We start from the raw sequence: 25,917 nt of genomic DNA on the forward strand, positions 1-25,917 counted from the left end.
AAACTAGATTTCATTGATCAAATTATTTTCAAAAGTACCTGACTAGGTCAACGGTTAAAATAAAATTTAAAAAAATTCACTAGTCAGAGAAAATTCGAAACTATCCGACGCGCGTTGCGACCCGTTGGATCATCACCAGGGGCGCGACAGGCATATAAGCAACTTATGAGCCGGGGAGTGCGAATGGTCGTATCCTTTCGAGAAACTTAAAATAAAAATCGGTTGGTTTTCTTTTCAAAAATAATAAAACGCGGACGGAGCTTTGCAACGTCGAAATCGAAGCGCTTGCTGTTCGCACACAGTGCTCAGTATACCGAAGAGAAAAGGACAAGAACTTGAAACACTCCGCCAATTGGAGCTTGCAGCTTCAGAAAAAAGTGTACAGTGGCGCGCCGCGCGCCTTCATTTCCGCGCGACACCACCCGCATTACCGCGAAGTTGATTTAGTTGCGTGACCCAATCTAACCCAACTCGAATCTTCCGTGACAGTCCTACGCCTCAATTGCGGCAGATCTGGGTCGGGTCGGGATCATTAATTTATTAAGTGAATCAGTATCACCGGTCAACAATCGTTTACATACCGTACATATTCTGCCGCAGTTCTGATTTTCCTTCCGATTTTTCAATTAAAAGCGAAAATTTTACGTCTCAAAGCGCGAATCTACCCAATACATTACCTATATCAGCCGGTGCTATGGCGCTAGCTTATCGATAGCTAATGTTGAAAAATGCGTATCTCGATTGCAAAATCTGAAAATCTCCACCTTTTTTTGTTGTTTGAGACGAGACGAACTGACACATCTATCGATAGAGATGTGTCCTCGATCACCAAACCAGTGATAAAATCACTGATTTTCAAATTTAGAACAGTCTATGTCATTTTCAAATAGCCCCTGCTATTTTCCTTCAGTTTTCGTATAAGGAAGCGGTGCGTTTCAAATCGTAAGAATCAGAATCAGAATCTTTTTTTAAAATTGTTTACGCTTAAAAAAACTTATCAGAATTATGACCGAAGATTGAGTCCCAAGGAGCCTATATTCCCACCGCGGCGGTGTTTTCATCAAGAGTACCTAATACTGCCGTGCCAAGGAAAAACGCCGTATGAACATTTGAGAGTTGCCAAATTTCCTTCGATGAAATGTTTATTTTTCAGAAAAATTATGAATATTTTTACTTGAAATTTTCAGACGTGATAGATCAAATTACAAACGAAATTATCCGAGAAATTGGTAGACAAATATTCCAAAATTTTCCTGAAAATTAGTGATTTGCCAGGGGAAATTCGGCAACGTCTGAAGGCTCATACGGCGTTTTTCCTTAGCACGGCAGAATAGTGGCGATTCTCGAAAGTCGGCAACGCTGTTTTCCCTCCATTTACATGTATGTAAAACAATCGATTATTGGTGAGGCAGCTTGCCTCATAGTGGCGTGGCGTGCTTTGCGATGTATCGCTGTTCTGCCATTTAAACCTAGGGTAAAGAATCGATTACCAAGATGTTCGCTGCGAACACCCTGATTATCGATCCTTTTCCATAGGTTTAAATGACATAGCAATCGATATATCGCAAAGCACGCCACGCCACTGTTGCCTCATCTAAAATCGATGTTTTTAATGGATTTAAATGGAAGAAAAACAGTCGTTGCCAACTTGCAAAATCGCCACTGGTCAAGTGGTCACCGGACTTTCATCTCCATGAGATTTTTTCCCAAGTTGACCATCACATTGCCTTCGAGGATCCATCAGGATCGGTTTATACGTCGCAAAATCCCGGACTCAGCGTCTAGCGCCCGCAACACTGGTTCATCGTTGCCAAATTGTGCTGAAAAATCGGCACTGCTCCCCAACTTAACTCCATGTAATTCACCTTTCATCGCACAACCTGTCAACCTCGCATGGACTCCGTGCGGGGGATAGATTCATCTGACGCTATTGGACGACAAAGGGAGAGGATGAGCCGAGTGGCCAAGTCATCCTTCCTCAGTACGGAGTCTGTGCTCGACGTTGCCAGGTCGCATGCAATTGAGGAATTTTCCAATGTTTTGATTGGCTAAATTGGTATTTAATCGCTAATATGGCAACTGCGGTGTTGCCCATCGTTACTCACAAGTCTTAATACTTGAGAACGTTGCCATGTCGTGGCTTCGTCCTGCATTTTAGGACTCTCCTCAGGGTATCTACAAGTCCGGAATTTCCGGAAAGTCTGGAAATAGTACTGATTTTTTAAGGGCGGTCCGGAAGTACTGAAAAAGTGCGGAAATTCCGTAAGAAGGTCCGGAATTTTTTTCATTTTTTTTTTGTCATTTTTGTCGCAATTTGAGCGAGAAATAGAAAATCGTGAAATTTTTCGAATTTCGTCAAATAGAGGCACTAGAAAGGTACTGATTTTTTCTGTTGAGGAAGTACTGAATTTCTTGTAAATGTACTGAAAAAGTACTGCAAAACTACTGAATTTTGGCCAGCCTTTTTTAGGAGACACCCTGCTTTTCTTGTCAAAGCAAAATTCCAATTCTATTGTGAGATATTTTAGGAGTTTTTCTTGCCTATGCAGCGGAATTGAAGGCGGATCTCTCGATGACGATATGTCAATTAGTTGACGCGTGGGCTGTTGCTTTTATTAAAGTTCATAGAGCGAGATCAATATTTGTTCTTAAAACAGAGAACTTTTCGCGTTCACCTGTGGGTATGTTTCCTGTACATCAAAATTGAAGGCGAAGCTGGAGTAAACGATATATGTCTATAAGTGTACACTTTATCGACTAGTTTATCAAAGTTTAGAGCGTGACTCGGAGGCTCTCGAGTTAATCTTGATACCCTTTGAATTTATTTTGGAAAAACTAAAATCGCTCTATTCAATTTTAGAATGTGCTAAAACGAATCACTAATAGCGTCCAAATACCTGAAGTCCTCAATGGTGACTTGTCATTTGGTTCACATTTTTGCAGTTAGGAACTACAATCCCCGGCTCAGATTGAAAACAACGTGTGTGCCATTATTCCCGTGTGCGTAAATGTTTTTGCGGATGTGCGAGAAATTCTAGTCCCTAATTATTGCAAAATGAAATCATTTTTTTTTTCGCACAAAGAGCTTGCCGAGTCATTCGCAGCCGTCATTTTTGAAGAATTTATGCTGACCCCATCTCTTATTTCTAACGTATATTACATTTCAATTGTGAGAATGTCAATGCGTTTTCACCACACTTCAAAAAAGAAGAAGAAAAAAAATCCTCGTTATATAAGAGAAAACCTGGTCGGGGAATTAGTTCGTAGACATTCTGGAGGGTTGTAACTTGCATTGAGTAGTTTTTCCGTGCTACGTAAAAACGCCGTATAAGAACCAGAAAGTATGTATTTTTGAAGGAAGTTTTGAATATTTTTGATTGAAATTTTCAGACTTTTTAGATCAAATTCCGAACGAAATCCTCCGGAAAATTGGAAGAGAAATTTATACAAATATTCCTGTAAACTCATTGTTTTTCGAAAGAAATTTAGCAACGCCTGAAGGTCTATACGACGTTTTTCCTTAGCACGCCAGAGTTGTTGACGCAGTTTTAAGTTCGGTCCTTCGGGCCGGATCCTCTGTTTTACATTAGGACTACATTTCGCAATTTGGAACTATAAATTCTAGCCTGGTGTAAAAACAACGTATGTGCCATCAGTTTCCCTATGCACGTAAGTTTTTTTCCAGAAGAGCCAGAATTTATAGTCCCATATTGCTAAATGCAGTCCAGTTGTAAGTTCGGTCCTTTGAGCCGGATCCTCGGTTTTACCTACTTTTACCGTCGGTTTGACAACGGTGCTGACTGTCTCCTTCTCTTTCCCCCATCGTTGCCGCCAGGGCAGGGGCCAGACTACGTGATTCACCGCATTGGCTTTCCCCTCCACCTGGGCGGGGTTCCCTTCCATGTTGCCGAATTTCTCACATTTTGAAGTCAGAAAAACGGAAAAGAACGGCGTAATTACTCCCACTTGGCAACAGTGCCTTCCTTCGCACTCATAATTCGGAGTTGCCAATTGCAATCATTCACGTTTGACTCCTCGTCTCAACCTGACTGCGTCCGTATGTCCTTATCCAAAATCATTTCAACTGAAGTTGCAGCCATCGAAATAAAAATCGATAAGTGACCATTCCTCGTCGGAACCATGGTAGCCTGCGCATCTATGTTTGACCGGTATATTTGCGCTTTTTACTCTTATTTTTAACACTTTCTCAGTGATCTAGGGCGATAGCAAATCGACGGTGATAATGCGAAACCTCGTATCTCGGCTTGCGACGTCATAGTTTTTCCACGACGTCCTAGGTAATTTTTCCAAGAATGGCTAATGTACGTTGTTGCTTAAGATGTCTTTTAATTTCATTGACCTCTCGAGAACATGAATTGAAAAGTTCGTGAAGAAATGCCAAATTATATTCGCTCTCAAAAATAAAGGAGCCGAATTTTTGATGCACTGCAATGCGAGGCAGTGTCGATTGGAAATTTGGCAACACTGTAAGTACTCCATTTAAATCATTTAAATATATCGATTCTAGGTGTGACAGGCTGCTTCGCGTAGAATCGATTGTGTTACATACGTTTAAATGGAGAAACATTGTTGCCTTTTTTCAATAATTGCCCCTGGATCGAAATACGCGTTTTCGTATGATCTCACCGTCGGAATGCACTCTGATGCACCGCTGCATCGCCCTACTCCTTCCATGATTTTTCATTTTTATTTTTAATGCTACAATTTTTTATTTTATTTTATTCGTAATTTTCTTGCGAGAATTCACGCGAGCCTTAGTTCCAAGTTTCGCCTTCAATTCCTGTGAATCGATAAACCTTTTCGTTGCAGGGAGGAGAGGGGGATTCCGCCACCGTCCGGCCAAAGTATGACAATCGCCAGGCGACGTTTCAAAATTTCCGCCGGCATTTTATTTTTTTACAGAGAATTGTTCATCGGAGCTGTCCGAAAGTTTTCAAGCAGATTCAACCATCAGTTTCTCTGTAAAAAAATAAAATGCCGGCGGAAATTTTGAAACGTCGCATGGCGCTTGTCATACTTCGGCTGGATGGTGACAATTTAACGGTATATGGATTACATTTTGCAATAAGGAACCACTATTTCCGGCTCATTTTAGAAACAACATACATGCCATTGATTTCCTCATTCAGATACGTGCTTATATGGAAGAGCCAGAAATAGTGGTTCCTTATTGCAAAATGTAATCCATAAGACGGATCCCCAGGATCCATACTCAGTATCGCATAGAGTTCTCATTTTACGAAGACAAGCATCTTTTCTAATTTATTTTTTGTATTTGATGCCCTTATTATCCTTCTGGCCCCCTGATCTGACAAATTGGATGGGGCTGAGAGCGGCGTCCAGCTGTTCGGGACCCTTGTTTCCTTACCAGCTTTGAAGCTCTCGTAAGCTTTGTAACTGATAATGAATTAAGAGTGTCTCAATACACGCACGCGTTCAATTCAATTATGCAGTTTCAAATACTTATCGATTTTGATTTTGTTCTAAAGACACCTTCATAACCTGTCTTGGAAAACATGTGCAGGACATACTGCCGGGGGGGGGGGGGGTGTTTGAGGTGCTGAAAGTCACCGTGGAATGAAGTTATTGAATTTTTTGTAGTGACCTATACTGCCGTGCTAAGGAAGAACGCCGTATGAAAATTTGAGAGTTGCCGAATTTCCTCCGATAAAACATGTATTTTTGACTACATTCGTGCACATTTTTCTTTGAAATTTTCATATGTTTTAGATACAATTGCGCAGGAAATTGTCTGAAAATTTTGGATAATAATATTCTCAATTTTCCCAGTAAATTCGGTTTTTATTGGAAGAAACTTGGCTACGTCTGAAGGCTCATACGGCGTTCTTCCTTAGCACGGCAGTATACTTTTGTAGTACTAGCGTGTAAGATCCGGTTTCCTGAAGGTCTAAATTTCCTTATTCTGACGAAGCGTGTGATTTTCTCATACCTGTCCCGAATCCTGCATCCACGTGCATTCTGATAAAATGAATAATTGAGGTTTTTAAAGTGGAGAAATTGTCGAATGTTCTGTATGTTCGGATGGATTTTCCTCCTAGCGCTGTCCAATCCCTTCGAGCATTTTGCAAGGATCTCCAGCATTTAGCTTTCCTCGCTTTTCCTTGTTTTAATATCAAATTTGTTTTCCGAAAGATTTTAGGGGCGACGACGTTACGGGTATACTGCCGTGCTAAGGAAAAACCCCGTATGAGCCCGCAAACGCTGCCATGTTTCCTTCAGTGAAAAAAGAGTTTTCTAGGAAAATTGTCAACATTTTTCTGCAATTTTTCCAGATATTTGACCGCATTTTCATCTGAAATACCTGAAAATGTCGAAGAAAAATAATCACAATTTTCCTTAAAAATATGTTCAATCGGTAGAAATTTGGCAACTCTTGAATGTCCTTACGGCGTTTTTCTTTATAGCACGGCAGTATGGATATACTTGATGACACTACTGTAGTAAAATTATGGTCTTACCCCTTGAGAGGAGAAACGAAATGGAGTGAGCTTTCAATTTCAAGCGATGTTTCCCTGTAACCTTATTCCTGGAAAAGCCCCCCCCCCCCTTTTTTCGCACCTTTTTCCTTGCCCCCTGAATTGAAACAAGGTTGATCGCAAGTTTCGAGGCGTTGCACACATTCATAGTGAAACTTCGAAGATTTCGCACTTCGTATCGCATTTAATTCAGAAGGGAAACTTTCGTGATATTCTCGGTATCAGGAATATTGTGTGGAAATTTCTAACTATGAGGTTGGTTATTCGTTCTCCTTTACAAAAACAGGGTGTCGAGCATCAGGATTTTCCCGATTCTATCAGGATTTGAGGTCAATCAGGATTGAATCCCGATTTCATCAGGATTTGAGGAAAAATCGGTCTTAAAATCAGGATTTGAGAAAAGTTGGCCGTCCGAAATTCTAGAGTTCTGCTCCCGCCTACGCTTAGGCGGAAATTTTAATTTTTCTCCGAAAAAATCAGGATTTGATCAGGATATGAAAAAAGTATGAAATCAGGATTAAGCTGCAAAAATCAGGAAAAATCAGAATTTCCCAAAATTAAAAAAAATTAGACACCCTGAAAAGTAAAATACTCAGGAGTAGAAATTCTGAAATGTCCCAGTCCCAGTCAAGATTCGTGTTCAATCTAGTTTTCTAGTTTTGTCCTTATAAGATGGAATGTTGCGGTACTGAAACTCAGATTTTTTGTCCTTCCTCCTTTTTACGCAACGCACCCGTAATTTTGGGTTGTACCCCTAAAAAGTCATGTTTCGCTCTATCCGAACTCTTTTCCCTTGAAATAAGTAGGGTTTCGTGATGAATTTTGGATGAAAAACTACCACCTCGCTTCGATTTCCAACCATGAAAGCATTTCGGAAAAGACCGAATGAATTCCGCGTTGCGTGACGCAACCGTGAATTCTCGCTTCCCCTGTGACGCACCCTTAACGCAGGGTTAGACCGTCACGTGGCTTAGTCGATGGCGCGACACGACAAAGCGCTGACATACAGTCGATATCATTTCAATAATCGCCCCGCTGCCGTGCTTAGGAAGAACGCCATATGAGCCTTCAGACGTTGCCATATTTCTTTTGCTAAAATATGGAGTTTAAAGGAAATATAGGAATATTTTCCCTCGTGTTTTCCAAAGAATTTTATCCGCAATCATATCTAAAATATCCGGAAATTTCTAGAGATAATATTCAGAACCCTTCGCAAATATGAACATTTTAACAGAGGAAATTTGGCAACTCCTGAATGTTCATACTGTGTTTTTCCCTTGCACTGCGGTGTGCGATATCATACGATCGGTCCCTCAGTATTTTATGACGAGGGGAGCAACATTTTATGATGTAATCAGAACTGATGTGACGTTACGTATTTCGATAACGTCACGTACGCAGATGACTGCAAAATTCCTGCGACGTTCGTATTTTGATGCCGTCACGTAGTGGGAATATCAGGATTTTTTCCAACATTTTCCGTGAAAGCAAGTACCTAACTTGTAATTTCGGGCATTATGACTGGCCAACAAACAAGGAGTGTTTTTGACCACGCGAACGGGCGATATGTGGATTCAGGAGAGCGTCACGATCGAGCAATGAGTGGGAAACCAAAATTTTTCCGTCCATAAAAACATCCATTTTTAACCGAATCGGTAAAGAAAGAGTGTTTGCTCTGCGGCACCTTCGCACATCTGCCGGACTTGGCACCCATTCGAAAAGCGCCCGATGTCTACATGTGTGTGCGCGCAATTCGGTTTCGTTCAATGCGCGCAATTACCACCGTAAAGGGAGAAAAAATCGACTCCATCTCGATCCGCTGACGTGACGGCGACGCCACGTTTGAGCTCTGCCGCGCTAAGGAAGAACGCCGTACTGCCGTGCTAAGGAAGAACGCCGTATGAGCCATCAGACGCTGCCAAATTTCCTTCTATAAATACCGAATTTACTGGGAAAATAGTGAATATTATTTTCCAAAATTTTCAGACAATTTCGTGCGCGATTTTATCTAAAACGTATGAAAATTTCAAAGAAAAATGTGCATGAATGTAGTCAAAAATACATGTTTTATCGGAGGAAATTTGGCAACTCTCGAATGTTCATACGGCGTTCTTCCTTAGCACTTACGAACATTTGAGAGTTGCAAAATTTCCTTCAATTAAATGTTTATTTTTGAGGAAAGTTATGGATATTTTCCCTCGAAATTTTCAGGGACTTTAGGTGAAATCGCGAACAAAATTATCTGAAAAATTGGAAGGAAAATATTCATAAGTTTACCTGGAAATTCGTGATTTATCAAAGGAAATTTGGCAACGCCTGAAGGTTCATACGGCGTTTTTCCTTAGCACGGCAGAGTTGTCTTGGTCCAGTCCCCGCCACGTCATGTCTCCGTCTCATTATTCGATTGAAAAGCTCAAGTGTGTGTGTTGCTTTCTCAGGAAAAACGCCGTATGAACATTCGAGAGTTGCCAAATTTCCTTGGATATAATGTTTATTTATGAGGAAACGATAATCGAAAACACAGGAAAAAGCGGAAACAAGGCTAAAAATACACAATAAAAGGCAGGACGTTTCGGTACCTTACGGCACCATTATCAACTGCAAAAAGAATTAAAAATAAAAAGAAATTAAAATAAAAACCAGCAAACGGCGTTACATTGTGAAATTGGTAAATGAGACTGCCACAGAGACTGCAGTGGCAGTCTCATTTACCAATTTCACAATGTAACGCCGTTTGCTGGTTTTTATTTTAATTTCTTTTTATTTTTAATTCTTTTTGCAGTTGATAATGGTGCCGTAAGGTACCGAAACGTCCTGCCTTTTATTGTGTATTTTTAGCCTTGTTTCCGCTTTTTCCTGTGTTTTCGATTATCGTTTCCGTTTCGGGCTGCTTTTACATACCCTTTGTTTTCCACTTTATGAGGAAAGTTATCAATATTTTACCTTGAAATTTTCAGGAAAAGGTGAAATTGGGAACAAAATTTACTATAAAACTGGATGAAAAATATTCATAAATTTACCAAGAAATTCGTATTTTATCAAATGAAATTTTGCAACGCCTGAAGGCTCATACGGCGTTCTTCCTCGGCATATCAGCGTAGCTCAAAACCCCTGGCACATATAAAATTCAGTAAAATTTTCGGACAGGTTCGTTGAACAATTTCTCTGTAAAAAATAAAATGGAGGCGGAAATTTTGAAACGTCGCATTGCGCTTGTGACATTCTGGCCGGAAGGTGATGAAATACCTACGAGACTCCAAGAAAATTTTCATTTCATCGGAGGCAAAACGGCAACACCTGAAACTTCACACGGCATTTTCCCTAAGCGTGGCAGACAAAGGAAGGGGAAAAAAGAAAAATCAAAGGTGCGCGACTGTAACCGCTCGTACGGGATGGGGGAGAGGAGAATGACGGGGCCTCCGATTTTAAGTGCTGAAATCTCGTCAAAGAGTGAAATGTCAATTTTTTCTTCGTGTATTTGTTTACATGGTGAGGGTTTGCCCTTGAAGAGATCGGCAAGTTCGTAGTAAGGTGTGCGTGGCTTGTATCATTCCGTACACCCCACAATTTGTTTTTGAAAGTGCAAACACTTGCAAAAGCGGTTTTTGAGTCGGAAGGCGTCAACTGGAATCTGATTTCATTTTGCAATTAGGAACTACAATTATCTGACTCGTTTGTAAAAGCTTTAATCTGCATATGGAAACTAATGATATACATGATGTCTCTAAAGTGAGCTCGAAATTCAGGGTGCCTTCCATCAGAAAACCCCGAAAATATTAGGAAATTCGATGTCATCAGGAAAAATCAATAAAATATCAGGAAAATTGGATCCGGAAATTGTATGTGTTTCAAACATTGTTCAGGCAGTTGAGTCACTTCGGTGAACATTTTGATTTGTCAAATCAAATGAGTGTCAATTTACTCACGCATAAAGTCAGGAAAATTTTCATTAAAATACAGGAAAAGTGAATTTCCTGCTATACCCAATTTCCTCCAGCGTTTTTTCTCTTTTTTCTCTCTTTTTTCCTTTTTTTAAATAGAAAAGGCAGCGCTGTAATGTCTTGAAATTTTTTTGCAAATTTCTCCGAGATCGCGGCGGATGTACAAGCTTATTTCACAACTGGATACCTACATGGACTTCATTTTGCAATTTAGAACTATAAATCCTGGCTCTTCTGGAAAAACACTCATGTGCATAGGGAAACTAATGGCACAGACGTTGTTTTCAAACCGGGCTAGAATTTATTGTTCCAAATTGCAAAATGTAGTCCAAATTATGTTAGGGCCATGGGAGAGGGTAAAGGGTACCTGACATGTATGCAATGGAGATGTTGCATGTATGAGGAATTAGCGATTTGACTACTGGTTTTTATGTAAAAGTTCGCGAGAAACACGATGGTGTCACTGGTTTTCTCTGAAATCAACTTCCAAGCTCAAGAAAAGCTCTCAAGTTGAGGCCAAATGGAGGGGATATCCCACGGTATCCTGAGAGTCCCCCTCTACATCAAGACAAACTCTCCATGCAAAGATAGGGAGTAAATACATTGACAGGGCTGCCACTTTATTTGGGGACTCAGAGACTGAAAACACGGCATCACTGCTAATGTATTTGCTTGCTCCCTATCTTTGCATGGAGAGTTTGTCTTGATGTAGAGGTGGACTCTCATCAGGATAGCGTGGGATATCCCCTCCGTTTTGGCCTCAACTTGACAGCTTTTTTTGAGCTTGGAAGTTGATTTCAGAGAAAACCAGTTGCATCACCGTGTTTCTCGCGAACTTTTTCCGTAAGAATTAATAGTCAAATCGCAAATTCTTCACACATGCAGCATCTCCATTGAGGGGGGGGGGGGGGGGGGGTGTCCGAGGTCCGGTTGACATGGGCGCGAAGCATATATTTTTCAGAAAATTTCGACATTTGAGATGGGAGGAGAGTTGGAGGTTGATCTCGAGTTAGGTTGCAGTCTGGCATCATTCGTGGACAGCCACTTACCTAGATTTCTGCTCAAAAATCAATAGAAGAGAGCCTTGAGAAGAAATTATGCAACGTGGGATGTAATTAGGCTCATTCTAGTCAGTAAAGTTCTATTATTAATTTTTAACTTTTTAAACGATTGAGAGTTCCAGTGCATTGTTATCGCAATCGTTTTGCGACTCGGAAAAAATGTTATCATGCGGTTACGCGTAAATTGCGAGATTAGTTCTGAAAATTTTGCGTAATATCGGATGTTACCGCTTTTAATGCTCAAATCCGGGGATTCCGTATTTTTCTGATGGGCTTCCGAAATTTGAATTAGTTCTCCGCCGTGAGGTCGAAACTAGGCCCGCTGGCCGCGGTTTTTCGGCGCCAAATTTGAATTTGCGCTTCGATGAAACTAAGCGCGCCTGCTGTGCTAGGCTGCGAGAGATTGAATATTTACTCACAATTATTTATTTTTACATTTTCCCGGCTTTTATGTTTGTTTAAAAGTCCGCGCAAAGGTTTAAATGATGATATCATGGATTTTTTATAATTAGAATTCGAAAAAACCCTTGCAGCTAGTAGTGCTTACTCATGCACTGAACATCGAGAGCGCCTTTTTTTACATTACTTGATATTTTCTCTAGATTTTAACTTACCTAATGCAAAAACTGAATGAATAATGAATTATCTATCAATTATGAATTCATGACTTGCTTGCTGTCATCTCCTTATCTTGCACGGCATACTATCTCCTTACTCTATTTTTTTATTTGTCTTATCTTAGTGAACTGCCCCTCCATATTTATTCTGATTTTTTAATTCTTCTTCTCACAGGATTGCGATCATCAGAATATAATCCCTTGTTTTGTAAAGTTTTCTTCTTGTAGAATTCCTAAACAATGGTTGAGACTGAGAGATGGTAAATGATTTTGCCATCAAGGGTTTAAATTCAGCGTAAAACTGAAATTTTCATAATACAGGGGAATAGCAGTTTGGTTCCACATCAGTCATAATTGGACTGCATCTTGCAATTTTGAGCTATTAATACTGGCTCATCTGAAAAAACACGTATGTGCATAAAGAAACTAATGGCACATACGTTGTTTTTAAACCGGGCCGGAATTTATAGTTTCTAATTGCAAAATGTAGTCTAATTGATCAAGAAGGCAACTGTGCGGACCCTCTGTGGAAACCAATCTGAACCAACTGAATCAAAACGCTTTATGGAAAAATTACAATTTTGGAGATTTTCTTGTCTTAAGGAGCGATACAGGCAATTGAAACTCTTTAGATTTTCCCGAAAGAATAGGGAACTGCAAAATCTGGCACGTAATAAAGCAATAGGTTTTTTCTGAGTAACTGAATTATTTACTCGGTGGACTTCCAGATATTTTTTTGGAGAACCCCCCCCCCTACAATCAACTTCCTATGCTCTAAACAAATCCCCTTCCCAATTCCACACTGAAATGTCACCATCATGAAAAGTTTTTCAGGATCGCATTAATTTTTAATCTAATAAAATTTATTTTTCTGTGTTACAGTCATGTAGACGAAGATTTAGAGGATGGTGAAATCATCGAAGAAGATTTTGATGAAGAACCGAGTCAGAAATCTGAACCTGAACCGGTGAACAAAGCACCAGAAAAAGAACAAAGAAGAGAACCCAAAGCAATAAATAATTTTGATGATAATTTTCCTTCGCCTCCGAAGCGGCCAAAAAACAACTTCAAGAAAACCTATGACAGTTGGAATGACAGGCCTTTTAAGGATAAATCCAAGAAACCCTTTGACAGTGCCAAGGAAGATGAGTTTCGTTTCAAGAAAAAGAGGAAAAAGCCACGAAAAGAAGACGAGCCGTCAAAACCTGCAAAGGTGAGAAAAGTTTCTCCTTCAACCTCACGTTTCTTTTTGAACAGATGTCATCTTAATCATTCTTAACTCAGTAATTTTTATTCATGTAAGTATTAAGTTCTTGGAAATACTTCCTTAGCATCGAATGAATGATAAATAGGAAAAATGATTAAATACAACATTTTCCTGAGTGAACATAAGGTAAAGAAAATCTCAGAATAACTATTAAGTTCTTGGAAATACTTCCTTAGCATCGAATGAACGAATAAATCGGGAAAATGATTGAATAGAACATTTTTCTGATTACACATAAGATATGAAAGATCTCAGAATAATTAAGGAATCGTAGAAGGTGAGCAGATATAAATCAGACCACCGAATTGAGGTTTTGCATGCATTTTAAAGCTTAATAAGTACATGATGCAGAAATGATTGCAAAAAGGGGGAGATATTGACAGTGCTGATTAGTTCATGAAGGAGATAGGTGGATGTAGTTGAGTATAGGGTGAAAGTTCTGAAGGAAGGCAATGTTTGAACAACCTAACTTGGGGAAAAGGCTGCAAAAAAAAACAAAACAACACAGGATAAACAAAAAATTCGGAACGTATCAGAATATTAATACTTCCATTTTCAACCGGAAAAGTAAAAATGAGTCGTCGATTCGCTGTTATTGGGAGATGGAGGATTTCCGGTTGATGTAAGTGTTAATATTCTGAAACGTTCCAGGATTTTTGTTTATCCTTTGTTGTTTTTTTGTAGCCTTTTCTCCAAATTAAGTTGTTATTTTACTATGTGAATTTTGGCTGATTAAGTTGTTTTTCTTTCGTTTGAATAACCTTTCTCTGAAAATCCTTAGGTATTAAGTAGTATTTGTTAGGTACTAAGTAGAAAGAAAGAGCTAAGAATTTCAATTTTCAGTGAGTGGGTGTATATGGCATAACATTTCTGCACACTTTTAGACAGTTGCCCCGGACGTAATGTTTCATCAAAAAAACCAAAAAGTCCTTTAAAATGTTTTAAAAACATTTCTCAAGGGAGGAAAAGCTGATTGAAATCTGACCAACCAGCGGCCAACAGTCATGAGACATTTCTAGGCCATGTTATCGGCTGTGCTTCAACCAAACTGCAAATTTGACTCCCATCGCCTGTCTATGATATAACAAACCACCAAAAAAATCATTTCAAATTGGTGAATTCCAAATGATTTTCTCCATCAAGTCAAGCAGAAAAAATAAAGTAAAATTACCAGAAGTTCAATTTTCTCTCTACCTTAAGGAAATAAACTAAAAAATATGCACAATCGTCCCATTTTATTGCAGGCTCATCGTTTATCTGTATTGTGTATTGAACTGTTCTGTATCTTAGTCTTACCTTCTTTTGTCTGAAACAGTAATTACTGGAGAATAAATGTGAATGTTTTGGATTGTTCGATTAAAACTTCAAGTGCAGAATTTTTTTATTGATTTAATTTGAGTGTTTGTTTTTTTGTTGTGTTTTTTTATGCTTTTATTATTAAACTCTTTTTCTCTCTCAGAAACCTCGGACCGAAAAGGGTCAGGGAAATTCAGAAAGTGGAGAACTTGATGACGACGAGGATTTCCTTTTTGTTCGTGGAGCCTCACCGTCAGGTGAATTCAAAAGACTGAGCACAAATACTGCTAGCAGTAATAATAACTATGAAGAAAATGAGTCAGGAGGTACGTACAATTTGTGTATAATTGTCTATTTTTTTTATTAGTCATTCCTGAAAAGGGGTCACTAATACCACATTACGCTATTACACTAGAAAATTGTTTAATTTTTGGTTTAATGGGGTTTTAAAATTATTTACAAATAAAAACAGATAAATCAAATTCAAGGTACTCACTGATTTATAATCGCCAGCCAATATATTGACGGTAAATCTTCAATAATGAGCATCTCAGTTGTGGTGTTCCAAAATCTCTGCTCCTATATTTTCGTTTAAAATGAGACCAAACTAACATACCTTGAAATTTTCACAGAATATTCTGTATAATAAGAAGAAAAATCACCAAAATTTTCAAAATATGACATCTAGTAGTTAAGATACAGAAAATGAACAGGAATGGTGTCTGCAGCACTGCAAAGCTTAGAATCATCTGGCATGATGTGTATTTCCTTTATTTGTCAGATTGATGATGAGAAAGTGTGGACAGCCCTTCAAAGGATACCTCTAAGTAATAATCTTTTTTGTTTTTTCAGATGAAGAAGATTTTCCTGAGCCTGGCGGAAACCGAGGGAGGGGAAGAGGCTCTTTCAGTGGGCGTCACATGAGAGGCTCCGACAGGCGATCAAGGCCACCTATGCGTGGCATGCGAGGGAAACGTGGTCGGGGAGGTATTCTTCGTAAAGGAAAATTCAAAGATGAAAACCAAGAAGACTCAATTTGTAAATTTTTCATGCAAGGAAAGTGTCTATGGGTGAGTTGATCATTCAGATGAATATTAACATGCATCTTAGGATATTGAAAGAGGTCCAAACTGAGTTAAATTTTAAAATAGAGTTTAACTATCAATTCTAAAATTTTGCCCTAACGGATTTATGTTTCACAGCATAGATAAATTACAGGAGGGACCTAATTTTTCAATGAATCATATATAATTATTATGAGGGCTTGTGTTAGATTTTCTTACCGTCAGATCTAAATTACACTCGGTACTTTGCTCTTTCGTTCTTCATATTTCAACTAGAATCATGTAAGTGCGGAAGAAGCATGGGTCTACTTATAAGTTGGCATGCATAATGATTTTAAAACTATTGTACACACAACCAGAAACAGAAAACGAGAAAAAATTTGTGTCCAATCCAACCTTAAAATTTAAAAAGTCAAGTAGAGTGATGGTAAACGCATAGGATAAATGACACATAGTACTGACCAAACACACAACCACCAAACACAAAGTAATAGACTTTATATATGCAGAGGATCTGCCATTTAGAAAAAAAAACCTTTTGGCAGAAAAAGCAGACGTTGAAGTCAGAAGTACATCTATTATTCATTAATTATTTCATATCTTTCGAATTAGGAAATTGCTGATGTGTCCGAGATGGCATGATTCGTATTCTAGAGTAAAATTTCATGCAGCTGTATCTAATCTTCTTCTCATGTTGGATAGCGATACGATCAGAAATGAAAATGAGTAGTCAAGACAGAGATCTTAGTTGTCAGCGCCCTACTTTGAGAAAGGTCCTGTAGAGATCCAAAATGCATCATGCATTAACAGTTGGACCAAATTTGATATAAGTAAATGCACCAAGTTACGCAAAGTTTGAATCGAGACGAAGAGGCTTGAAATTTTATATCTCTGTAATGCTAAAGATAAAATTTAGCGACCATTTTCAAGTTCACAATATTTTTCTCAATCATGAAATTTTGATATGAGAAAACTTAAAACTAGTTGGATTCAAAACTTCGATTTTGGGGAAAAAACCCATTTTAGTTTTTTTATTTTATTTATTTTACAAAGCATACATAAAGCCATCAAAAGGGGCTATTGTAACAGTCATAAATATTTAGACAAGAAGGAAAATCATAGGCGTTTCTGAGACTCGCAAGATTTAAAAAGTTCAAACATAGTGGAAGAAGAATTTTACCTAAAAGGGACTTGGTGTGTCTCTGTCAAACTCTGTCCAGTTTACCAAGTGAAAGCACAAGAAACTTCTGTCTATAAAAATTGGACGTATTTCTATCAAACGGACCTAAGCGCCATAAGGTGAGGAAGGTAGAAGGGGGCTTGGATTGGCGGCGGAATCAGGCGCCCGGCTTATTCCGTCCTATACTCGCAATGTTTTTCCATGGCGCTTAGGTACGTTTGACAGAATGCGCTATCCGGGATTCTAAATTCCTCGAAAGGAACGCAAATTGGCGCTTATTTCCGTTTGATAGAAATACGTCCAATTAAAAAATGTACGCAAAACCTTATTCTTGATGTTGTGTGTCTTGTTTCAGGGAGATGACTGCCCCTACTCCCATGATGCTTGCCCACCCAAAAAGATGGAGCTGTGCAAATTCTATTTAATGGACTGCTGTGCTAAAAGGGATAAATGTTTATATATGCATAACGACTTCCCTTGTAAATACTATCATACAAATTTAAGGTGTTTCGCTGGTAGGAATTGTAAATTTAGTCATGGGAAACTTAATGATCAACTTCGTACTATTTTGATCAAGGTAATTGAAATTTTAAGTTAATGTATTTAATTACTAATTTATTTTAAGTTTTTAAGTCTAAAATTAATTTATTCAGATGTCCTTTGATTTGATGACAGCCAAATATCGACGGCGTAAGTCCGCAATCACATATCTCATTTGCGGTGTCTGAAAATCGCCGCCTCTATGTTATTTTTTTAAAAGAAAACAAATCGACAGGATTCCTTGAAGTTTTTGCAGAATTTTCTTCGCACAGAGAAGAAGTTCACGGCAGTTTTAGAGAATTGCTGTTGAGTAGTTTTCTGTTTAAAAAATGAAGTATGACAGGAAGTCTGCAACGTCGCAAACGGAGTTATGTGATTGCCAACTTACACCGTAGATCGGCAGGAACGAAAGTGCTTCAAAACTTTGGAAGGAGTAAGACGTTTTGACTGCTGCTGTTCAGTTGTTAACAACATGATGGCTTAAAAAGTTCCCAGATCAGTGTAAAGGGAGCTTATCTCCTGGGAAATAATTTTTCTTCATATTTTGCCAATGTATGGAAGAAGATAATCTGTAATTGTGGTGCAAATTTGACCCTAAAATCTCAAAAATTGAATATGAAATTAGTCCTGAAGTACCGAGACAAATATTCTTAGGTCGTGGAAAAATGTGGTTTAAGTGTTTGCAAAAAGTGGAAGAAAATTTTGTTCAGGAAGATAAGGCTTAATTTCATAGATCCAGTCACAGATATTGAGGGGTTTAAAGAATTGTCATGGGTTTATTTCATCAAGTTGGTCTTACGAATTTTTCAAACTAACACTAATGTTGAAAATAGGGACTGTTTTAATGTCTTATCCGTTATGATCCATCTTAAAGACTTTCTATTATTCAGACGCTCTGTAGATTCTGCTCGATTGCTGATTTAGTGTGACATTCTTTCATTGATCACAAAGACTTGACAAGGAGCCAATTATTTGTTCAGTTAATTCTTTAGTTAAATATTTGCAAAAGGTAACAAAGCGATTGAACATCTGATATTTTTTTCAAAGGCCCAAGCACCAAACTCCAAGTCTCAAGGAAACGGGAATAAAATATTATTAGGCATGGGTCCAATCTTTTGATCCCAGTTTCAAAAGGTATTCTTCAGACACATAATTTTTGGGCCCAGAAGATTGAGTGCATGCCAAACGGAATAGTTTTCTCTGGTTTATTTGAAACTTGGATATTGGTGCTTGGGCCCTTAAGTTAACTATTGGTTCAGTCATCAGTTACATCATGAATTCATGATACTCAAACTTCCGAAGGCAAGACACCAAGTATGACTGAACTTATAAGTTGAATTTCCATCCTTGTTGAGCCAAATACAGAATTCTACCTGTATTCTATCATTGGCTCTACAGAGATCAGAATGAAAGTCCATGCATGAAACCAATTTGTAAAACTTTCTTCATATAATCTGTAACCTTTATCACGGTTCCGTCTGCAGGAAATATTCTTGAACGAATAATATCTCTTTCTTCTAAGTGTCAGTGAGAAAAAAGCAGACAAATATGTTGAAAATAATTGTTTCCCTGTTCTGTTTCCAGCATATAGAAACAGCTCCTAAAGAAATATTAGGAGAGTTTCCTAGGATAGGTCGCGATGGTGCAATAGCGTTTCTTAAAAGCGGTGGTGTTAGGAATCCAGCTTTAGATGGGCCGGATGATCACCGAAGCTCGCCAGATGAACGTGAGTACTTTATCTAATTGATTTTCCATTTATTCTAATCGCAGAGTGATCTGTTTAATGTAAACAATAACAAATGTTTATCAGGAGTCTCATATTGATGGGCAAAGTGCAAAAAATATATCTTTGTTCATGATGCTACAAACTTACTATCATATTTTATTTTTTCTTTGGTAAACTAGTCAACACAATTTTTGAAATCCTCCTTGATTTTTCTTTTCTGTCAGTAGATTATTCTGCACAGATTTCAAACCATAGAGGTGGCTAGTTCCTCTTCAAAAAAATAAAATAGGAGCAGAAATATTAAAACGCTGCAATGGAGATACATGGTTTTGCAGTTTGGCCATCGAATTGACCCTCAACAAACAAACAAAATAAGTTTATTTTTCAGTACAAGCGATCTCACACTTTAGCAACAACACTGACATCAAAACACGAATGCATGTGATCTGTATGACATCCATCTCAGACCTGTTTCACCTGATTTAATTCCATGCTGTTTTTCCTGCACATCCTCTCGGATGAATTTCATCTTACTGGATACTAGTAGCTGCATAGTTTTGTTGATCCAGGGTTAATTTTTTTTTTCTGATTTGTGAAAAATAATTTAATCTAATTTAAGTTTCATTCAAAAATACTTATTTCTTCTTCCCTTTCTGACAGGGTCGCACAGTTAGAGAGAACTTTTAAGACCAGGAAATGCCAGGGAATTTGGTTAAGTCAGTAAACATCAGGGATCGTCAGGAAAATTGACCAGAAGGTCAAGGAAAAATCGTCATATCACCTTTATTTACTCTCTAAAATGTATTTGCTTTTTAAATCAACAAATGTTGAGCGTTCAGGTTTGAAAATGACGATTTTTAACCATCCTGCATCATGTCAAATGTCAGGGAATCTCACCGTTTGTCCAAGCGCTAAGAAAAAGGTTCAGGAAATTAGGAAATTGTGCAGGGGTTTCATTTATTAAATTTGTGGAAATCTGCTTCGATTACTGTTGAATTCATGTAATTTTTTCGATGTTACAGAAATGAATCATACTCCAGTTCCTTCTCCGCCGTCTTCAAATCCGCAAGACAGTGATATGCCTAATTTTAGCAAGTAAGTATTCCATGGCGACCTGTGTTTTGTCAGTCCTGTTTCTTCACCTGATCCTGCTACCTGATATCCCAATCCTACATCCACAATCAGGTTATTTCCTTTCCCTTCTTCTTCCATTTTGAGGTATCTTCTAAAAATTATTTGGGCTAAGTTCAGCAGAAGAGAACTGAGCCATATCTAGTTAAAACTGATAAAAAAAAAAGATTTGAAGTCACATATTGATGGCCAAAATTGGAAACCTTGTATTTTTTTAAAATTTCTGCTCCTATTTGACTTAGCTGGAGATATCCAAGCTAGCTTTACAGATTGTAATTCATACAGAATATTCTGCTCACTGAAAAGAAAAATCAAGGAAGTTTAAAAGGAGTTACATAGACTCGTTTTCCAAAAAATAAAAAATGACTGGAAGTTTGCAACTTCACTTATGGCGTTATGTGATTTTGCGTTTTAGCCCTGAATATTTCCATTAAACTCAATATTTTAAAGTCCAAGATATTTTTTTCCTACTTCAACTTTTGGAAAGGAGACAACACACCAATAGTTGAGCATAAAACTGTTCTTATCATCTATTTCCATGATGTGTGCCTTAGTTCTTTTCTACTTAATTCAGTAATTTGGTACTTTTATCATACCTTATGAAGTAAATCATCTCAGGAAAATGACTAACTTCAGTCTACTAAAGTTCCATTGGATGGTGGCCTACAATTTCGAAAAATGTTGAATGTAATTATTGATCATACAGATCATTATTTATTGCTTTTCGCTAATTATTTCAACTGCTGAGTACAGTGGTGGTGTGGGTTTCTTGACACTGATTATTTTTGGGGCTATTAGTGTGTGACCCTATCGAACACATTCGGTCAAACTGAATTTTGAAAATACCAAGGAGAATGCAGAAGGACTTATTTACCAAGCGCAGATTTAATTTCCAGATTTTTTGATGTGTTGTTTCTTACAATCTCCTTAGTAAGACAACCTTTTAAAATCGAAAAAACACTGCACTAGAAATTATGCAGAACCGTTAATACTTTTCCATAAAGCACTCTAATAATCATTCTCTTTCTTTTTTTTCCTAGTGAAAATTTCGACGATAAGTATGGCTCTAGCAATTTCAATGATGACAGGTTTTCCAGTAGGTCAAAATCAAAGAATAAAAAGGATAAGAAATGGAAAAATGGTAAGCGGGAAGAAAGGCATCACAGGAAAGAAGAAAGGCGGAGTGAAAAAGAAAGGCACCGAAGCGAAAAATCCAAAGAGAAGGACAGAGATGGAGATCGTGATAGAGATGAGAGGAGATCTAGTAAACACGGTCCCCGTGATGACGGTGAATTTCACCAGTTTAATTTCTATGAAAATGCCTATGGTTACAATCCGAATTTTTCAAACGAACAGTACAACCAACAGTTCTCGGAACATACTCAAGGAAATCCCTATGCTGGCAGCAATCAACAGCCGCCATCGATGGGCTCTCCGTCAAAATTTACTCCAGCACCCAATCAAACTCAGTGCAATGAACAAATTCCTCTCCCTCCTGAGGAGCCGCCTCCGCCAAGTAAGTTTTTATCTCTCGCAATATTTTCATTTATCTTAAAAAATAGCGCTCTAACAAAAATATCTGTCCCAGGAGGTGTTTCCAGGATGTTTCCAAAATTTAGACTTTATGGTTTTTTCTCTTTTGAAAAAATTATTGATAATATTGTTTTGTAACCACATCTCCTAGATAAAACTGCAATCAAAATAAAGTGTAACACATGTTTGTTGTGAATACTGTTGTCGATTATAAGCTTTTTTTTCTTTTCGAAATAGTCTTGTTACTTCAATTTTACTTTGTAGTCTCTCCAAATCAATGAATGGCTTTTATTTCCCCTTCTTTTACTTTTGCAGTATCACCCCTGTAGGAAAGTGGTTATTTAAACTGATGATTCTTCATTTGTCCTATCATCGACTTTCAACATTGCGTTGTTCTTCTTTTGCAGAATCCGAGGTGAAAGCTGAAATCAAAAGAGAAAGCAAAGAAGAGACTGAAGAGAAGAAAACTGAAGAGAGAAAAGCTGATGAAACAAAAGAATCGAAGGAGGCTAAAGAAACTAAAGAAGCCAAAGACATCAAGGAAGAAGAAGATAAACTCAGAGAAAGAGATGAAATCCTTAATAATATGCCTAAGAAACAAAGAGAGCTTTTCCTGCGCATCCAGCAACATCAGCGAGACTCCGTCATGAAGGTACATAATTTTACAATACTTTCCCAAGTACAAGGTCAATATAGCTGAAAATCATATCTTCGATGTGACGTAGCAAATGACTTTGTCCTGAGTCATTGTTTTTTTGTACAACGAGTTCCGCATTATTTAATAGATACCCAAGCTTTTATGGCTGAGGAATGGGTTGTAACACAAGGAAAAACGGAGAGTCAACTTACTCCAGAATTGAGAGATGACTTATTTCACTCCAAAGAGGGTGGCTTTTAAAAGGAAACAACCTACTCACACTTCGCGGACTTGTTAAACGATCATGGGATCTAGAACTCGCATGGCAGCAGTTCCATTTCCACCATCAGGAGCGTGGAAATCAGAGCTGCCAACCTTCTTTTTTTAAACTTTGGCGGGATCTTAGGGCGCTAACAGTTCTTATGTCGTACATATTTAATAGTCATAAAATTTGAGTCGCAAAGAAGCAGCAGCACTTTTAGCATTAACAGTTTATGTTTTACCGTTGAGCACTCTTGTTGAAGCATTAATATGGTGTGGAACCTACATTCATTTTTGGGTATTTCATGATGAAAACAAACTCGTAAAAAATTAAGCAGTCCATGAATGTCTGTGTAAATTTTTTCAATCGTACTTAAATTCACAAATAAAAAATAAATAAATTAAAAATCTATGCATGGAGGGAGGAACTCTGGAAAGTTTGGCTCAAGTTTGGCCCTAAACTCTAAAAAATTGAAGGAGGTATCAGTTGTGAAATTCCGAGTCAAAAATTCTTAGATTGTAGAAAAACGTGGTTTAAGCGTTGCAAAAGTTTAAGGACGATTTTCTAACTGAAGATGAGGTCCCTCTTTACATATTCGGTCACCTGTGGGTATTTTCTAAGTTTCCTGCCCCCCCCCCATCCTCCCCCCAGGGTGTCTACCAGTCCCCAAAAGTCCCTAATGTCCCCGATTATCTCCGATTTTGGGAAGATATCCCCAAAAGTCCCCAATTTTCTTGTTCAGGTTCCCAAAAAATGACAAAAATTGTTCTAAACACCGGCATTTTCAAATTTTTCCCGGCAGCCGCTGCGGCGGGGTATAACCAATAATAAAGAAACTGAAGTGTTGCTGGTTTTTCGTATGTTTTCATCGGTTCAGCATGACTTGTAAAATTAGTCGTATAAAATACGCCTTTTAACGCTCTAACTAGCTCCCTTTCTCCTACTATTTCGGAGAAAAAAGTCCCCCATTTTCTTGAAAAAAACGCCTCTAGAAGTCGCCAAAAGTCCCCAATTTTGGTTTTTAATAAATGGTAGACACCCTGTCCTCCTTGCAGCAAAGTTTCTTGTCCATCTTTTTTCAATTTTTATTTCTGTTATCTAATTCATTTTTGAAATGTTTCTCAGGAAGAGGAGCCTGAACCAGAACCAGAACCAAAAGAAGAGGAAAACTGGTATTCCAGTGATGAGGAAGATGAAAACAAAGAGCAGACGCCTTTGTCTGCAATCCTCAGGACGTTGCAGTTTCAGTCCTCCGCAACGTCATCGCAGGGTTCGAACCCTCCTAATGCATCACCAAAACAAGAAACTTCACGAAATGCTGAGCCTGAAAATCAACCACCTCCGGTAAGATATCCTAACCTACAGTTCATACCCTTGTGTGAGTCCACTTAATTTATTTATTTGTAAGTCTGCCCTGTACGGTGTAGTGGTTGAGGCGCTATCTCTATGATCGGGAGGTCCCAGGTTCGATTCCCGGCCAGGCTCTCGAGTTTGATGGTCTCAAACAATTGTTGCCCGGGACTGGTTGTTAGGGACGGAGGGGGGATAGGACTTAAAGAGCAGGATTAGCCTTTGTGGGCTATTTGAAGTAGTAAAAAAAAAAATGTATTTATTTATTTATTTACACTTTTTATGGATATTAAATCTATTCACAGAAGGGAAACAAAACAAAATAACAAGATGAGCATACAAAGTTAAAAATCAGAGATCAAAAATGAACAAAGGAAAAAAGCTAAGGTGGCAACTTATATATCTCGATGTGATGAGTTACCAGGGACTTAAAAAGAAATACATGGTTTGGGAGTTACACTATTAATTAATATCAACAAAAGTTAGCAATTTCATAAATTATAGGTAACATTTGCTTTCAGTCACTGAAGAGATTTTTCCCACTCTGAGCAGAGCTCAGTATTTCCTGAAATTCTGTCGCCTTTTTCATCACTTTTTATATCATGGACGACGAGTATACAAAAGAAAAATGTCCACGAATTCCTCGCTGGGTAGAATATTTTATTCACTCTGATTACTAGAACTGCTGAACTTGAGTGAAATGAGTGTGTTTTCAATCTTGGATAGTACGATATGTTCGGTTTCTTATCTCTTGTTTATACTTACATTCGATTTCTTATCTCTTGTTTATACTCCATATCAAGATTTGATCTAATCAGCATTAGCTCCTAACCTCTTACTCCTCCATGAATTTTCAGTAGTTTTGATAAATTTTGAACGAACCGAATTGAATAATTTTCTCTAAATTATATTTAGTGAACAATGCCTTCATCCTGAAGATATTTCATCGAGATTGAGAAATCAAAACGCAATTGCATTAACTGCTCAAAACCTATTAGGCAGATCATAACATATTCGTGGATTAATGCCCAATAGACTTTAATTTTTAAAGTGTGTTCTTATTAAAGCAAATAATCGCCTTTCAACTCTGCTTTCAAAATATCACTCCTATGAAGTTTTTGAGATCTTCCATTCCAAAAAGCTCCATGAAATTGATTGATTGATCAATGCTTTGTGCTCTTTCAGCTACTTATCCCTCACCAGTTTCAAAACATTAATATCAGCGACGAGGTATCAAAACTCTTGTCCACAATCCGATCGCAAACAGAGCAGCAGAAGGAAGAGCCTTCAAAAGAACCACCACCACCCAAGTCTCAGCCAAAACCGCAAGTGCCCGCCCTGACACAACCAAAGATGAATCCTGTGATGCAACCACACTTTCCGATACAGCCACCAGCTCCCAAGTGAGTACCCCGATGTTATCATGTGAACGTGAACCTCTGAAGACAGCTCCTTCCAACAGCTTTGAACGGAATTTACAAAAAATCATTATTTGTGATGGAGTCAGGCGAAAGGTGAAAACTCAAACTGTTCAGAATAGAGAACAAACCGGTTTGGAGAAAAAAATATCGATTTTTAATTGTGAATGCGTACCACTTTCTGATACTCTCATGATCATTGGAGCAAAGCTTCAAGCTTTTGTTTTTGTTGCAGGCAAGTAGTCAAATCAGGCAGTTTATCAGATGCCTAGGCAGATAGTAAAATTTTGAGAGTCCACAAGGTTTTGTGTCTTTTCACAAAAACCTCCGGAATTGTCAATATTTTGAGGGTCAATATCCATCTTAGTAAAAACCG

At 38.1% G+C, this 25,917-nt stretch overlaps 1 protein-coding gene across 3 annotated transcripts in view; it reads left to right on the top strand.

Annotated features, from left to right (window-relative positions):
- Positions 1-25,917, top strand: part of su(sable) (suppressor of sable) — a gene marked incomplete at its 3' end in the record, with an annotated part of 56,237 nt that overhangs the window by 24,320 nt on the left and 6,000 nt on the right. For 2 of the 3 annotated variants that reach the window (XM_019046459.2, XM_019046461.2), the window contains 10 exon segments: positions 13,020-13,350; positions 14,864-15,026; positions 15,553-15,770; positions 17,300-17,521; positions 19,069-19,210; positions 20,233-20,305; positions 21,382-21,857; positions 22,282-22,526; positions 23,899-24,117; positions 25,309-25,526. In XM_019046459.2, coding sequence (XP_018902004.2) covers positions 13,020-13,350; positions 14,864-15,026; positions 15,553-15,770; positions 17,300-17,521; positions 19,069-19,210; positions 20,233-20,305; positions 21,382-21,857; positions 22,282-22,526; positions 23,899-24,117; positions 25,309-25,526 — 2,307 coding nt within the window. 3 annotated transcript variants of the gene reach the window in all.

Source organism: Bemisia tabaci, chromosome 10 (assembly GCF_918797505.1).
Source record: "Bemisia tabaci chromosome 10, PGI_BMITA_v3".
In the NCBI taxonomy this organism is placed as follows: domain Eukaryota; kingdom Metazoa; phylum Arthropoda; class Insecta; order Hemiptera; family Aleyrodidae; genus Bemisia; species Bemisia tabaci.